The sequence below is a fragment of the Episyrphus balteatus genome, chromosome 1, assembly GCF_945859705.1.
Source record: "Episyrphus balteatus chromosome 1, idEpiBalt1.1, whole genome shotgun sequence".
In the NCBI taxonomy this organism is placed as follows: domain Eukaryota; kingdom Metazoa; phylum Arthropoda; class Insecta; order Diptera; family Syrphidae; genus Episyrphus; species Episyrphus balteatus.
Genome location: NC_079134.1, coordinates 133,218,053 through 133,234,861, shown reverse-complemented (window position 1 = coordinate 133,234,861; position 16,809 = coordinate 133,218,053). Strand labels below are relative to the sequence as shown.

At 32.7% G+C, this 16,809-nt stretch overlaps 1 protein-coding gene across 2 annotated transcripts in view; it reads left to right on the top strand.

The window, feature by feature from the left end:
• LOC129905288 (uncharacterized) overlaps positions 1-8,260 on the top strand; it is a 104,048-nt gene extending 95,788 nt beyond the window's left edge. The window contains exons 4-7 of one of the 2 annotated variants that reach the window (XM_055980730.1): positions 5,123-5,346; positions 5,419-5,647; positions 5,713-5,877; positions 7,796-8,260. In XM_055980730.1, coding sequence (XP_055836705.1) covers positions 5,123-5,346; positions 5,419-5,647; positions 5,713-5,877; positions 7,796-7,937 — 760 coding nt within the window. In that variant the 3' untranslated portion in view covers positions 7,938-8,260. The remainder of the gene's footprint in view (positions 1-5,122; positions 5,347-5,418; positions 5,648-5,712; positions 5,878-7,795) is intronic. The other variant, XM_055980731.1, reaches the window with a different exon arrangement.
• The last annotated feature ends 8,549 nt before the right edge of the window (positions 8,261-16,809 follow it).

The window sequence follows — 16,809 nt, the reverse complement described above, 5'->3', positions numbered from 1 at the left end:
AAAATTACTTACAGTTTTGAGCACTTTAATAGTTTTGAGCCCATTTTCATTACGAAGTATACCTAATAAATACTCCAGCACTGAGTTGATGCTCGAAAAGTTTTGAGCTTTGCTATTATGGTGTTGTTTGGCGTCTCATTGAACTTTGCTTGTTGCAAAACTAAAATGAAAGAAAATAAATAAAAGCAAACAAAAGTTTTGTGTTCGTTTCATCTGAAACATAACTTAATTCGTAACTTTTCCAATGGAAGACAAAACTATGTTTTTGCTTTTTGCCTTTTTTTTTTTGTTACATGAGAAGATAAAAATATGTTCGGGAAATTACAATTTGTTAGGAGTGCTCACAATGAAATCAATAGTTGGCTGTGGTGGATAGTTTGTAAAACTATAGAGTTCCTCAAAGTACTCATTTTCTCTATGATTTTATATGTAGTAAAGAAGACCAATAGAGTAATTAACGTTCCCTAAATTAATACCTTTACATCTTACATTCTCTATTAATTATGAAACCACACAGAGTATAACGAGGAATCCTTTTTGTACAACATAATAAAAAAAATTAGGAAAATGTAACAAAATCTTAACAACAATTAAAGAGGGAAAATAAAAAAAAAGAAAGTACCTATCCCAACATTGAAGGATCTCCTTTAGAAAACTAATTGCATTTCATTTACTTACTTGGAATATAAACATTTGATGCTATATCCTATAGAGTGGATCCTTTATGTAGTGTGTTTCTCTAACTTGCGCGTTCGGTTTCTGTGTGATGTGGTTGTTTTGATATTCCTGCAGAATGTTCCTGCTATTAAAATGAATCAAATGCTTAATTATTGCTGAGATTTCTTTGCTTGGCTGATTGAAAATTAAAGTGTGGACTGTTGATTTTCGTGAAGTGCAGTTTAAAGCAAAACCTTTTTTACTTTTGAATATTTATTTTTTGACTTGCATGGCTTTAATTAACTTTTGCAGAATCAACTTTGTTCTTTTTTGTGTTCTAATGAAAAATAATAATTAAGAATATGAACTCTTGTACCTCAATGAATTATATAAGATTATTTACATTTTTGAAAAGAAAATGAAAAATAAAAACTGGTTTACAAATTTTTACTTTTGATAAAGGCCAAGTTCAGGATTTGTAAAAAAAATTAAGGTTGATAGAAAATTCCAACAAAGAGACAACTAAAAAGTACTAGCGATTTCGTTAAAACTTAATTAAGTTTTTAATTTTTTGTATTTATAATTTTTTTAAGCAAACCCAAAGTTACCTACCATATACGAATATGCTCGTAAATAAGGTCCTACTTTTAAAATACTTCAGTCTTTGTTGCTTTTCTGACTTTTATTGCTTTTTTGACTTTCTTTTCAATAACATAGGTACTAAAGAGATTTCAACGAAACATTTTATACAGAAGATTTTGAGTATTCGTAAAAAATATATGTAATATACTCAAAAAAAAAAAAAACATTTCATGCAAAAAAAAAAGGGAAATATTTTTTTTTTGAAAAATTAGTTTTAGAAAACGATTGGATAAATCTTTTTGCAATTTTGTGTCAGACTTACTGTTTTCAAATATCGGTAATTAAAAATACTTTAACTTCTATAGGTTAATAATTGCCACTGTTGCCGTATTGGTTTTTTTTTTTAATTTAATTGTACAACAAAATTTTGTTTTCGAAAATGTTGCTTTTATTTTATAAATTAAATAATATTTAAAGTTAGACTAGGCAATTTAAGGAAAAAAATATACAGGAGTGAGAGACAATCTTCCATCGTTTAAGCGATAGATGCAATTTTCTCACAAATTGACTTCAAACACAAAAGAAAATATTTGAACACAGTGGCAACACATACAATATAATACATTTAAATATACATTCTTTATTACAAATGAAGTTTTTGAAAAACATTTGAAAAACTGGTCTTCAAACTCAGAGTTTTCAAAAAAAATAAAATTATTGAAAAAAATTTTAACAGAGAATGTTTGAATGTCTTGTTTGTCAAAATGTTAGACAAAATGAATTTTTTTAATACAAAAAGTCTGTTTTTATAAACAAAATCCTATGAAATTTAATAGTACAGGAAAGATAGACTTTTTCGTGGAACGATATATAGGACGGCTGAATCTTTCAAATCTGAAAGAGGGGTATTAGAAAAGCTTAAGTCCTGGTTTTCGGGACACCACCCCCCTGGCGAAATCCGCCATTTTGAAAAACGCGAATCGCTCTATACCTCCAAAATTATGTGTCCTAGAGAAATAGTTATCAGGACAAAGTTCTTGGAAATTTAATTATCCTTTTCTTTGTAGTACATTATTTTTCAGATCGGGCAATAGTTTTTAGGTTATGTTGTTTTAAATTTTATTTTTTCGTTTTTTTTTTAAGTTTTTTATCATTAACGATTTTTTAACGATTTAACGATATTTTTATTGAACAGTTATTATATATACAATTTGCTTAAAGCTAGTAATCTAAAAATGTACATTGATTATATTAGTAATATGTTGGCACAAAAGGGGCCTAACGTTTTTACATTGTTTTTTTTTTAAGCTAAATTTACAGTTAATTGTCATTGTGTTTGTTTTAGATATTAATTCTGTTGGCAGCTTCTTAACTCGGGTTGTTCAGGTCCGGTTGTCATTGTAAAGGTTGGATTAGGGAGAGGTGAGGCTTTCAGCCACGATAGTGAGCTGATCCAGGATCAGCGTAGAAGGGTATGTTCTCTTCGTCGTTGGTTGATATAAGATCTTCATCCAAAAGTTCCTTAGCTTCTAGGTACCGCTGGTTAGGATGTCTTGGCTGGTTTATTACTCTTCCTATTATTGGGTTTGGATGATTGCTCAGGTTCTGTAGGCATCTTCTGCTTGATTGGATAAGATATTTGTCGAGTTTTATAATTTTGGCTTCTTCATACAGTCTCTTGTTTATCTTGTTTATCATTAACGGTTATAGTAACATAGTTTTTTAAACAGTAAAAGTTATAGACCATCAAATTTCCAATAGTTTGGTATATTTTTGAAAGTCATGCGATGTATGAGTCGAAAGTTATTGATCTGAAAACTATAGTCTAAGTAGATACAGGAAAGTTAGTAAAAAAAACAGGCATTTTGTGGAACGAAATATAGGGAGGCTGATTTTTTCAAATCTGAAAGAAGGGTATTAGAAAAGCTTAAGTCCTGGTTCTTGGGAAGCCAACCCCATGGCGAAATCCACCATTTTAAAAAACGCGAATTGGTCTATATCTACCCACTTAACTATTGGCTTGACAGAATAAGTTACTTAACCAAAGTAATATAAATATCTTTTCTTTTGCATTCACTTTTGTTCTGCGTGGACAACACTTTTGAGGTTATGTTGTTTTATTTTTTAGTTTTTTTTTTTTAATTTTTCTCAGTCTCTATGATAAAACGTAATTTTTAGCATCATTTAAGTTGTAGAACATCAAATTTCCATTAATTTGGTATCCTTTTGAAGATTATATGACTTTTCAAACCAAAGATACGGAATAATATTTCAATATTTTCAAAAAATATATAATATAAGATGAAACTTAATATTAGCTGCGTTCCTTTGGAAATATTTATCTACTTTTTAGTACTTAAAGCTGCTTTGAACTACTTTTTCAATATAGCAAAAGTAGTTCAAAGTAGTTTTATGATACTAAAAAATTTTGTTTCTATCATAGAGACTGAGAAAAATAAAAAAAAACAAAAGAATTTAAAATAAAACAACATAACCTCAAAAGTGTTGTCCTCGCTGAAAAACAGTGAATGCACAAGAAAAGATATTTATATTACCTACAACTTTAATTGGGTAGCTTATTCGGGCAAGTCAATAGTGTAGCAGATATAGACCAATTCACGTTTTTCAAAATGGCGGATTTATTAATGCGGTTGGCATCCCGAGAACCAGGACTTAAGCTTTTCTAATACCCTTCTTTCAGATTTGAAAAAATCAGCTTCCCTATATTTCGTTCCACAAAATGCCTTTTTTTTTTACTAACTTTCCTGTACTTAGACTATAGTTTTCAGATCAATAACTTTCGACTCATACATCGCATGACTTGCAAAAATATACCAAACTATTGGAAATTTGATGGTCTATAACTTTTACTGTTTAAAAAATTATATTACTATTACCGGGAATGATAAAAAATTAAAAAAACCGAAAAAATAAAATTTAAAACAACATAACCTAAAAACTATTGCCCGATCAGAAAAATAATGTACTACAAAGAAAAGGATAATTAAATTTCCAAGAACTTTGGCCTGATAACCATTATTCTAGGACACACGGTTTTAGAGATATAGAGCGATTCGCGTTTTTCAAAATGGCGGATTTCGCCAGGGGGGTGGCGTCCCGAAAACCAGGACTTAAGCTTTTCTAATACCCTTCTTTCAGATTTGAAAATTCAGCCGTCCTTTATTTCGTTTCCTGTACTATAAATATAATTTTTAATTTTTTTTAAAGCTGTAATATATGCATGTGCATATATTATCTTTTCCTCATCTGAATTCAACTAACAATATTTATGACTCAACAATTTTTAAAGATCAATTCAAAAAAGTCGAAATTCTGAGTTTTCTACGTATTGTCGTTGTGTTCAAAATATTTTTTTTGTGTTTGAAGATTTTTTTTTTGATAAATTACCTGGACAGTCTTATGATATCATTTAATTTCTATAATTTAACAAAAAAAAAATTGTTTTTGTTCACAAAAAACTTAATTTTAATTTAAAAATACAATACGGCAACACCAGCAATTTTTAATCTTTAGAGGTTACCTCTTTAAAAAAAAATCATCAAAATCGAAGATGTTCGGCCGGTTCCCTAATAAATTACTATCGTTACTACAATTTTTTGTTAAAGCTTTTAATTAAGAAGGAAGTTCGAAGATTTCTTTGCCAAGTACAATCAGAAGCTACCTACTTAAAACGAAATAGCCGTAACGAATTAATAATTTTAAAACTGTTTTGTCTTCACGTGACGGCTATGTCTGTGCGTTACTGTGGTATGCACTCTACAAAACTCCGGTTTAAATATTGATCTAGAACATTAACTTCTTTATAAAATCTTAAAAAATCCAACAAAATTAAAATTGTCTTTATTTTTTATTATTCTTTTAGGCGCTATGAAGACGATGCTGAAAACGCATGGAATTGTGGATCATGGTTCGAATATCTAATGATAGTTATCCTGTCGACAATTTTACTTGTCGGAGTTTTAGTTCTAACATTATTCTGGATTATGTTCTATCGAGGAGGATTTGCATGGTCAGATAATCCACAATTGCAGTTCAATTTGCATCCAGTTCTTATGATTGCAGGATTTGTCACATTCTCAGGATTCTGTAAGACCAATAAATTAAATTGAACAAAAAAACTTCTCTAACTAGCCACTTATTTCAATTAAAAAATTTCAGCAATACTCCTCTACAGACTGTGCAGATGTCTAAAACATATTTATGTTAAACTCGCCCACATGTTTTTCCATGCTTGTGCCATTCCATGTGTAGCTTTAGGGTTTTTGTCCGTTTTCGATTCACACAATCTATCCGAACCACCAAGGGAGAACTTTTATTCCTTACATTCTTGGTTGGGATTTGTGACAATGGGACTGTTTGTCATGCAATTTGTTGTTGGATTTTTCAGGTAAGTTTTTTTTTTCTTTTTAAGATGTAAAAACAATATGAATTTATTGTTTTTCTTCTTTTTAGCTTTTTGGTGCTATTATGCTGTGAAAATGCAACTTATGGATGCAGAGCGACTATGGTGCCAATACATGCAAGTTTTGGTTTGGTTAACTTTATGCTAGCCATTGCGACTTGTGTGACAGGTTTGGTGGAGAAAGAACGTGAACTGACCGAAGAAAAGAATTTGAGGTAAAGTATTTTTGGGTAATCGATTTGTTCAGGGTAATGTCCTTTTGGGCTGTCTTTCCAATCGTTGAAAAAATATATAGAGTCAAATTTTCTCAAGTGGGCCACCTAAAACCGACTTCTCGAATTTGATACTTTTTTTTTTATATATTGGAAGATTTTTATGTTAAAAATAATATTCACAAGTATTTTTGAAAAATTTCAATTTTGTTAAAAGTTATAAACAAATGAAATTTTGCAGGTCTTTTTGTTAAAATGGCTATATCTCAGTAATGAAATGATAAAAATAAATAAAACTTGGTACACATATTATCAATTGTACACACAACAATTTACTTAAAAAAAATTTTTCAAAAAAAAAAATTATTAATAAATAATTGATTTTGTTATAAACCATTGCATTTTTTACTAACTTCTGGAGTATGTAGGAAAACCATTTTTCTTATATTCGATTTGAAATTTTATAAGCTTTCATTATATAAAGAAAATTTTAGTGCAATTCATAAGAAAAAAAGTTATGCATGTTTAAACTTTGCCGAATATTTATTTTTAATAGCACTTTTCAACAAAATTGAACTTTTTTTTTTTGCCACAAGAACCAAAATATACTTTTCTAGAGGTTTTTGGGGTGCTGAACTCGAATCCGAAGTCAGAAAAATTTGATTGGCCTCCGTTTTTGAAATATTACCATTATAAAAAGCAAAAAAGCTTAATTTTGGCTGTTTTTGAGGTTATGTTTTAATGTGAGATAATTCATTATAAACAAATTTGTAACGGTGTCTATGAGAACATATTTTATTCTTTCAAAAGCTGTTTAAATCTTTTCGATATCTCTTTTATTGGCCAAGATATCTTAAGTTTCAGTCAATAAGCCAAAGACACACTTAAAGTATCAAATTCGAGAAGTCGGTTGTAGGTGGCCCACTTGAGAAAATTTGACTCATATACATATAGCTTTTTCTTCGCTTTTAAATAAAAGAATTAAAAGTGTTTGCTTTAATTTAAGATAGATTTTTAATTTGAGATATATTTGCTATTTCAACTAGAGGACTGAAAACCCTTCCCTGTGGTACGTCTTCAGTGACTCCAGGGCCCTATTTGGTAAACATTGACAGGTGACAATTCTACAAATTTTCTGACAAATACCCTTTTCATAAAATATTGACAGGTGACATAACTGCCATTTTATTACAATGACAATATTGTCACTGTCAAATTATGAGAAATTTGTCGTTGGTTACAATTTTGTCATTATCATTATTTTCACAATTTTTTTTTTGTAGCGCCTTCGTGTGAAGGGCAAGTCGACTGATTTAAATCATAATATTTAATTTACATTCCATTGTATTCTGTCAAACACGAAATTTGTCATTAAAACTTTTTTTTTTTCTAAAACTCAGTAGTAACTCATTTTTCATTTCAGATTCTTCCTCACTCTCACTTGAAAATAAATTATTTGACATTTTTAATCGAACTTGTCACTTCTTGACCGAAACTCATTTGTCGCAATTGTCAACTATACTCTGACAAAATTGTTATTTTTGTATTTTTCTCCGTTCCAATTAAAAAAAATTGTCACTACAAATTTGTCAGGTAATTTGTGACAATTTTGAAAAAATCCCTGACAATTCATTGTCATGACAATTTTTATATGATCCCAAATTTTGACAACTGTCGCAAGTTTCCCGACACATCTTTTATTTTGTATGGAACAGAATTTAGACAATTGTCAAGTTGTTATTTACAAAATTGTCACGTGTCGCATTGTCAATTTTTATGAAATAGGCCTCAGTTGGCTACCTTAAATTACTCTACGATGACAAAAATAAAATAATAAGTTTTTTCTTATTTAAATAATTTTATAGTTTATACTTATATTTTTAAATATTGTATTTATGTATATTTTTTTTTTATATTTCAGCGCCAGTAATTCAAAAATCGAACACTACATCATGAATTCATTGGGTATCGTCTTAGTTGCAATTGGAATTATTGTATCATTTGCTGTACGAAGATCCAATGCTCCAGCTACTGCCAAAGTATATGTTACTGAACGTATATAAATTAAATAATAAAAAAAAAAATAATAAAAATATAAAAATTAAATTTAAAAAAAAATCAAAGTCTCGAAAGCAATTTGTGTAATAAGAAAATTTAAAAAAACAAAATCGAAACAAAAAAAAAAGTCGTAAATTTTGTTTATTATAAAAAAAAATAAATATATAAATAAAATATAATTGTATGTATGCATTAATTAGTTTATATTTCAATTAAAAATTAAAAATGATGAGCCAAAAAGAAAAGAAACCCTAAAATATTACACAAAAATTATTATTATTTAGGACTTTTCTACGTCTTATGCACAAACAAAAAAATAACAATCTCAAAATTTCCAACATGTTGTTTTATTTTTCTAAAACACATTAACTAAATTTATATAAGAAAATTTTATATAAATTAATTTTAATGGTTAAATTAAACCAAATTATAAAAATTTGTTTAAAAAAAAAAACAATGTAAAGTAATATTCTATTATATGTATTTGTTTGTTTTCACTTGTACAACACGTGTACCTATTGTTAAGAACATATACATAAAAAAACAAATTCATTTTGAATTGTCAAATTTTTATGAAGAAATAAATCTTTGTTTTTTATTTTATATTATTTTTGTTTTTTTTTTCTATTTTAATTTAGCTAACACTTTTTTCACATAAAAGCAAGACCAAAAATTGAGTTTCAAAAATTTTAATAGATTAAATATACCTACTAAATATAAAAAATATTTATACTGTTATTAAACCCCAATTATATGAAATAACCTTCAAAATAAATTACACAATGACGAACCACCGAATTTTTCCAATTTATGACATACCTACATCAAAATAACCGAACAAATATTTAAAACTTAAAAATACCAGATTCGTAGATAAAAAATCTAATAATACAAAATTTATACGTGCTAAATCCATTGCCAAATTATAATCAAAACATAATATAAAACAAAATGTATAAGTAAAAAAAAAAAAATAAAACAAAATAGTTAAGAAATACATTCAATTACCTACAAACAAATTTAGGGTTTTAATTTAGATTCCAAAACTTTATTCATAAAATTAAAAATTAATTACCTGCTATTTTTACATATTTCAATATGATTTTTGTAAAATTATGTGTCATAAGCATAACTCATAATGTTGCACTAGAAACAATCTTGAGTCATTGTCAATCTGAGATGCTTCTCAAAACATTTTCGGTGAAATTAAATTTCACTTTTCTCTTTTTATAAATTCCGTGCGAAAAACTTTTCAAACTTAGGTATGTTGAGCACTACCTTAGGGTTCGATTAGAGTCCATTTCGCCTATTCCTAGGCAGCTACTGCCACCTATCATGCCTACTCCGCCACAAAATTTTCCAGATCAGAGCATTTCGTTCATGCGCTCCAACTTTTAAATGATTTATCTATCGTTTAAGGCCGAAGTAAAACAGTCCGCTTATAATAGCGGATTGCTCAGTTTCGTTCAGTTTTGTTTTCTTTCGTAAATTGCACCCTTTATCGAACTAAACGAAAAAATATATGACAGTTTCACTCACTTCATCCAATTCACAGAAGAAAAAAGAAAAGCTTCGTTCATTTTTGATGTTAGCACCCTTTTGTTACGCTCTGGTTCTATTATAATTGTAGCTTTAAGGCCCTCATATAATAGACTTATATGAGATTGAGATGTCAAACGAAATGTTGCCAGAAGTTATCGATAAAACAAAAAGTAACCATAATGAATAATTATAACTTTAACAAAAATGTTAATCGCAAATTTTATTTTAAGGATGTTCCAGTTAATGACTATTAACAACAAGAAACACCGCTGACAGAGACGCTCCTGTGTGGAATATTTTTCATACAGACGTTTTTTGTTGTGATCGTTGATTTGAGAGAACCTTTATTTCTAATTTTGTTGTAATTACTAAGGTCACGAGCAAAATTGACAACGAATAGAAGTTATTAATAAGAGACAACAACATGTTGAGTTGAATTACGTTTCCAATTTGACTATTTCGAAAGTTCGAGCCGTTTCTAAGATTCTTCGTTAATTTCCTATAAATTAACGAAACTGAATAAAACGTCTATTATGGTTAGTGACATAAAAGATTGTGTGTTGGCTCGTTCGCTTAAGCTAGCTTAAGCATGGTTAAGTCTATTATACTTGGGCCTTTAACTTGTTTCGCCAGGTTAGGTAAGTGTTCTTGTACAACACGCAAAGTTCATTGTCCAATTCTAACGGGACCAAAATTAAATAAGAAATATAAGAAAAGTTTTATTCTTAAAGAATTTTCATCCATCTTCGTCAAAGTACATGCTTCCAAAAACCAGGAACAGGACTTCTATGATAATTTTTTTTTTGTATAGGGGGACTTAAGAGGTGGCAGATGAACCTATCAGATGTTGTTTTTCTTAAAGCAGTGGTTTTCGATATGTCCAACACAATTCTCAATTACGGTCTTCATGGTATTGATGTGATCAAAACAGGGTCCTCCAGCATGGAATCCTTCATGTTCAGCATAATGTGTGACTTCCAGTGTTGTTCTTTACTGCGTTGCAGAAATATTTTGGCAACTGCAGTCAAAACCTTCTCCCTTCTGAATGCTTTTGGGGAAAACGTTCTATGACTCGTGCTATTAGTTGTTCGTATTAGGGATGTTGCGGATATTCGCACCCGCAAATGTGGAAAATCCGCATGAATTGGGACATCCACATCTGCCTCCGCATTCGCAATAATTTCATGCGGATGCGGATGCAATGAAGTTGCGACAAGAAGAAAGTTGAGCCAACCGGCGATTGGCGCATACCCAATAGGGAGTCGCACCGAGTAATGGTCTGTGACTGATTTTTTCAGGCAAAACACAGAAAAAATGCAAAAGTCTTAATTTTATAGCCCGTTTTCACTAGAGCCCAAACTAGAAAATTTCCCAAATTATCTAATTTCGAATCTCAAATTCAAATTGTATAGGAAATTTTTAGAATTTGGAACTTTGGTATCTTTCTTTCTTTGCCAGCGAAGTCTTAAACGATAATTTTTACCCACTCCGCAGTTTTTCTAGGGAACAGTAACTATTTAGTAGCGCGGGCTTAATTAACCAACCTCTGTGTAACTGACTTGATGCAGAGAAGGTGGCGGTATTACTTTTTATTAAGTCTAATGCACCTCTTTTTAATTTCTCTTACTAAGCACAAATAATAAAAATGTTGTTTATAACTGTATCATTATTTTAATTCATACGCATCCGCATCTGCAGATGTTAAGTTTCAAAAATCCGCATCCGCATCTGCATCCGCGGATGTGTAAAAATCCACAACCGCAACAACCCTAATTTGTATTTATCATTGACGCTGCTTGTAACAGCTTTGCATTCAAGTTCCACCGCCTTGTTGGTCTTCAGTGCTTATAACGTGTTACAGATCTAATCTCTACTTGGGAGTTGCGTTATGCGATCGGGAATTTGTAGCTTATTGCTTTCAGCAGGTATAGATTGACCATTTTCGGTACGTAGATATCAGCTCAAAAATACGTTAACATTTAGAAACTGTCGCTTATTTCGGTAAGCCACTATTTCGGTTAGCAAAAACAATTAAAATATGTTAAAAGATTCAAAGATATTAAGTTACCGGGTATAGATTCATTTAATTAAATAAATAAAAATAAACAAAAATCTCAGCAAAGCTTTGAAACACTTGATCAAAACTATTTGCCAAATCACTGCCAAAATTATGAATATTTTTTAGTTGAACATGAATTTTAAAATACATTTTACCACTTTTTTTTCATTTCATTTGTTTTAACTATTCAATAAATAAATATCTATTTTCTAATAGAATTACATTTTCACTGCCAAAAAGTTTTTAATACTGTTTATAAATATACATATAGTTAAAAATAGCATAGCAATAATTTTCTATAAATTCATAAATATAATGTAGTTGTGAATACAATCACATACTATTTTTTACCTATTTTGAACATTTTTTTAAAGATTCATATAATAAATAATTGGTCGTTATTTTTCTTCGTTAAATTTTTATAAATACAATATTAATAGAAAAATTTTTTATTTAATGCTAATTAAAATAAACTTATCAAAAAAAAAAAACAATTATTTAGGATAAAATTAAATGTTAGGAATGTATGTTGTAGAGAATAAAATAATTTAATAAATATAAGATACAAAATTTACAAATAAAAAGATGTGTTTTTTGTTAAGCTACCTAAGTTCGTAATGGATGAGATACTTGAAATTTTGCATTAAATATATCAAAGTTAACAAAGTGAAATTGCAATCTGTTTCACGCTGCCAACGGCTCAGGTGTAACGTCAGCATTAGTCAGACTTTATCGTAAGTGGTGCCGGGGCTCATCGATTCTTAAGAAGTTATCAAGTAAAATTTATTTGGATTGCGAAAAACTCAGCAACAAGACAACTAAGGAACTTTTAGTTTTTTGAAGTGAAAACTTCTTAAGTATCGTAGTGATTTGAAACAAGATGAAACGAAAACGCGACACGACTTCAACTTGTTATAACTTTTTTTTTTTAATAGATAGATGAATGAAATTTGTACTGTAGATAGGTAATTAAATAAACTATAATTGTACAAAATTTCAATTAATTTCATATTTAAAATTCGGAGATAACGGTAAAAAGATGTTCTTTTCCAACACACGTTATATCTTTTGATTTAGTGCACATACAAATTTGATTTAACTTTAATACGCATGCTGATAACATAACCTTTTATTTGATATATCACACATAACGTTACGTTACGAACACCTGTGGTGATCTGTTGGCGATGACCAGCTACCAGTGTAGCTAGTACCGTAATCTCAGTCTGGAAATTCGACGTGGTTGACTTTAAAAAATTCTAACTTCTCTTATAGACATTTTTGAAATAAGATTTATACATCATTATACAAGGTGAAACAATAAGCTTTCAAATGGTATACAATTTTGTATAGGCTGTCAAACAAAAAAATTGATTTAATAGCATGAGAACATAAAAATAAATGTTTTTTTTTTGCTTTTTGGATGAAATTTCATCGAGTTTAAAAAATTCTAGCTCTTTTTGTAGATGTCTCATAGACTTGATCGATATATATATTTTGAGCTAAGACAATAAGCTTTCAGATGATGTAAAATTTATATAGATTGTCATATAAAAAACATAGATTTGAAGGTGATAGAATAAAAATAGGTAGATTTTTTCTATTTTATTTTTTTTTTGCAAGAAAAATTATTTTTAAGGTTTCACTTCTACCACGTGTTAATTGCACACATGATTTTTTTTTATCGATTCTTCTTCCTTTTATTCTACGCTGTTGTAATCTCGATATCGAGGGGATATAATGGGGGTCCTGTATCCAATATTATTTTGAGCCCCCATTTTTTGTTTAGACTGAGTGAGCCTTCTAATCTTTTTTAAAACGTTAAAACACTTGTGTCAAAAATTATTATAACAATTTTATTAGAAAGTATACCTAACCAATCCGTGAGCATTTCGCAGACAGAATAAATTGTTTGTTTGAGTTTCCAAAAGAGAAAATTAAAAAAAAGATAATAGACAAAATTGAAGCGTCCAGTTATTGTTCTTGTCTCTTTAAAATTTTAAAATTACCAAGTCCATATGTGACACCTTCATTTTGAAAAGACCAAAAAAACAAAAATAAATTTGGTCCAACTTGCAAATGATAGTAAGGTAGCATGATGGCTAAAACACACGGTTGTTATGCCATTGGTACTTATATGGATATGGAACTAGACACAATTACGATTTTAATTTGATTTAGTGTTTTTTTTTTCTTTTTCATTTTATAGGGTTTTTGGCCCATTCGAGACACAATGCGACACAACGCGACACAATGCGACACAACGCGACACAACGCGACACAACGCGACACAACGCGACACAACGCGACACAACGCGACATAATGCGACACAACGCAACACAATGCGACACAACGCGACACAACGCGACACAATGCGACACAATGCGACACAACGCGACACAACGCGACACAACGCGACATAACGCGACACAATGCGACACAATGCGACACAACGCGACACAACGCGACACAACGCGACACAATGCGACACAACGCGACACAATGCGACACAACGCGACACAACGCGACACAACGCGACACAATGCGACACAACGCTACACAATGCGACACAATGCGACACAACGCGACACAACGCGACACAACGCCACACAACGCCACACAATGCGACACAACGCGACACAATGCGACACAACGCGACACAATGCGACACAATGCGACACAACGCGACACAATGCGACACAACGCGACACAACGCGACACAATGCGACACAATGCGACACAACGCGACACAACGCGACACAACGCGACACAACGCGACACAACTCGACACAAGCGACACAACGCGACACAACGCGACACAATGCGACACAATGCGACACAATGCGACACAACGCGACACAATGCGACACAATGCGATACAACGCGACACAACGCGACACAACGCGACACAACGCGACACAACGCTACACAATGCGACACAATGCGACACAACGCGACACAACGCGACACAACGCGACACAACGCCACACAATGCGACACACCGCGACACAATGCGACACAACGCGACACAATGCGACACAATGCGACACAACGCGACACAACGCGACACAACGCGACACAACGCGACACAATGCGACACAACGCGACACAACGCGGCACAACGCGGCACAACGCGACACAATGCGACACAATACGACACAACGCGACACAACGCGACACAACGCGACACAACGCGACACAACGCGACACAACGCGACACAACGCGACACAACGCGACACAACGCGACACAACGCGACACAACGCGACACAACGCGACACAACGCGACACAACGCGACACAACGCGACACAACGCGACACAATGCGACACAACGCGACACAACGCGACACAACGCGACACAACGCGACACAACGCGACACAATGCGACACAACGCGACACAATGCGACACAACGCGACACAATGCGACACAACGCGACACAACGCGACACAATGCGACACAACACGACACAACGCGACACAACGCAACACAACGCAACACAACGCGACACAACGCGACACAACGCGACACAACGCGACACAATGCGACACAACGCGACACAATGCGACACAACGCGACACAACGCGACACAATGCGACACAACACGACACAACGCGACACAACGCAACACAACGCGACACAACGCGACACAACGCGACACAACGCGACACAATGCGACACAATGCGACACAACGCGACACAACGCGACACAACGCGACACAACGCGACACAACGCGACACAACGCGACACAACGCGACACAACGCGACACAACGCGACACAATGCGACACAACGCGACACAATGCGACACAACGCGACACAATGCGACACAATGCGACACAACGCGACACAACGCGACACAACGCGACACAACGCGACACAACGCGACACAACGCAACACAACGCGACACAACGTGACACAACGCGACACAACGCGACACAACGCGACACAACGCGACACAACGCAACACAACGCGACACAACGCGACACAATGCGACACAATGCGACACAACGCAACACAACGCGACACAACGCGACACAACGCGACACAATGCGACACAACGCGACACAACGCGACACAATGCGACACAATGCGACACAACGCGACACAACGCGACACAACGCGACACAACGCGACACAACGCGACACAATGCGACACAATGCGACACAACGCGACACAACGCGACACAACGCGACACAACGCGACACAACGCGACACAATGCGACACAACGCGACACAACGCGACACAACGCGACACAACGCGACACAACGCGACACAACGCGACACAACGCGACACAACGCGACACAACGCGACACAACGCGACACAACGCGACACAACGCGACACAACGCGACACAATGCGACACAACGCGACACAATGCGACACAATGCAAACTTTCTCTATAACAATTCAATTTTCTAAACCATTTATATTAGGCCATTATAAACGTGCGTTCCACTTCTGATAAATTGAAGGTGGCAACCATTTTTAATTCCATTGAACAAAGCTACAAAAAGCTTTTAGATAAAAAAAAGCTACATCCAATGAAACAGTAGGTAATAATTATACAAAAGATAAGAAATCCATTAAGCTATACTGCCATCATAATCGGCGGCGCACGGTTGTCCAAAATGACTTATCTCGTTGCAAAAATCATAACTTTTGAACGGATTGAGTTAGCGGTACAATTTTTTTTTTTATTTGAAGGACATTTCTAGGGCTGTTATATGAATGAATTTCAATAAAATTATTTCACAGGGTGTTTCGGAATCATCGGCCAAAAACAGATTTTCTTTAAAAAAAAAGTTTAAATTAAAATTGGTATGCCATTTTGTAGAAATCACTAATCCACATTTAAAAACAAAATTTCAAAAAAATACAATGTCCCGTTTTCGAAAATTTTATTTTTCAAAAAAAAATTTCAAAATTTTTTTAAAAATCCAAAAATTATTTTTTTTGAAATTTTATTTTTGGCTTATATTTGAGTTATATAAGTGCTTCTTCACAAAAAGTTTCGTTGAAATCGAATAAGCCGTTTTGGAGAATATCGGATTTGAAAAAAAACTGTTTTATGGCAGGTACCGTAAAAAATCCATTCGGTTCCATGCATTAAGCCGAATAGGGTATGTGTACCAATCAATTGTTGATTCAAAATAAAAATATTTAGCTGCGCATGCTTGCGCACTGCCGAGATTTTGTACTTTGAAAAAAAATGAAGGCAGAAGGAACAGATTTTCTTTAAAAAAAATGTTTAAATTAAAATTGGTATGC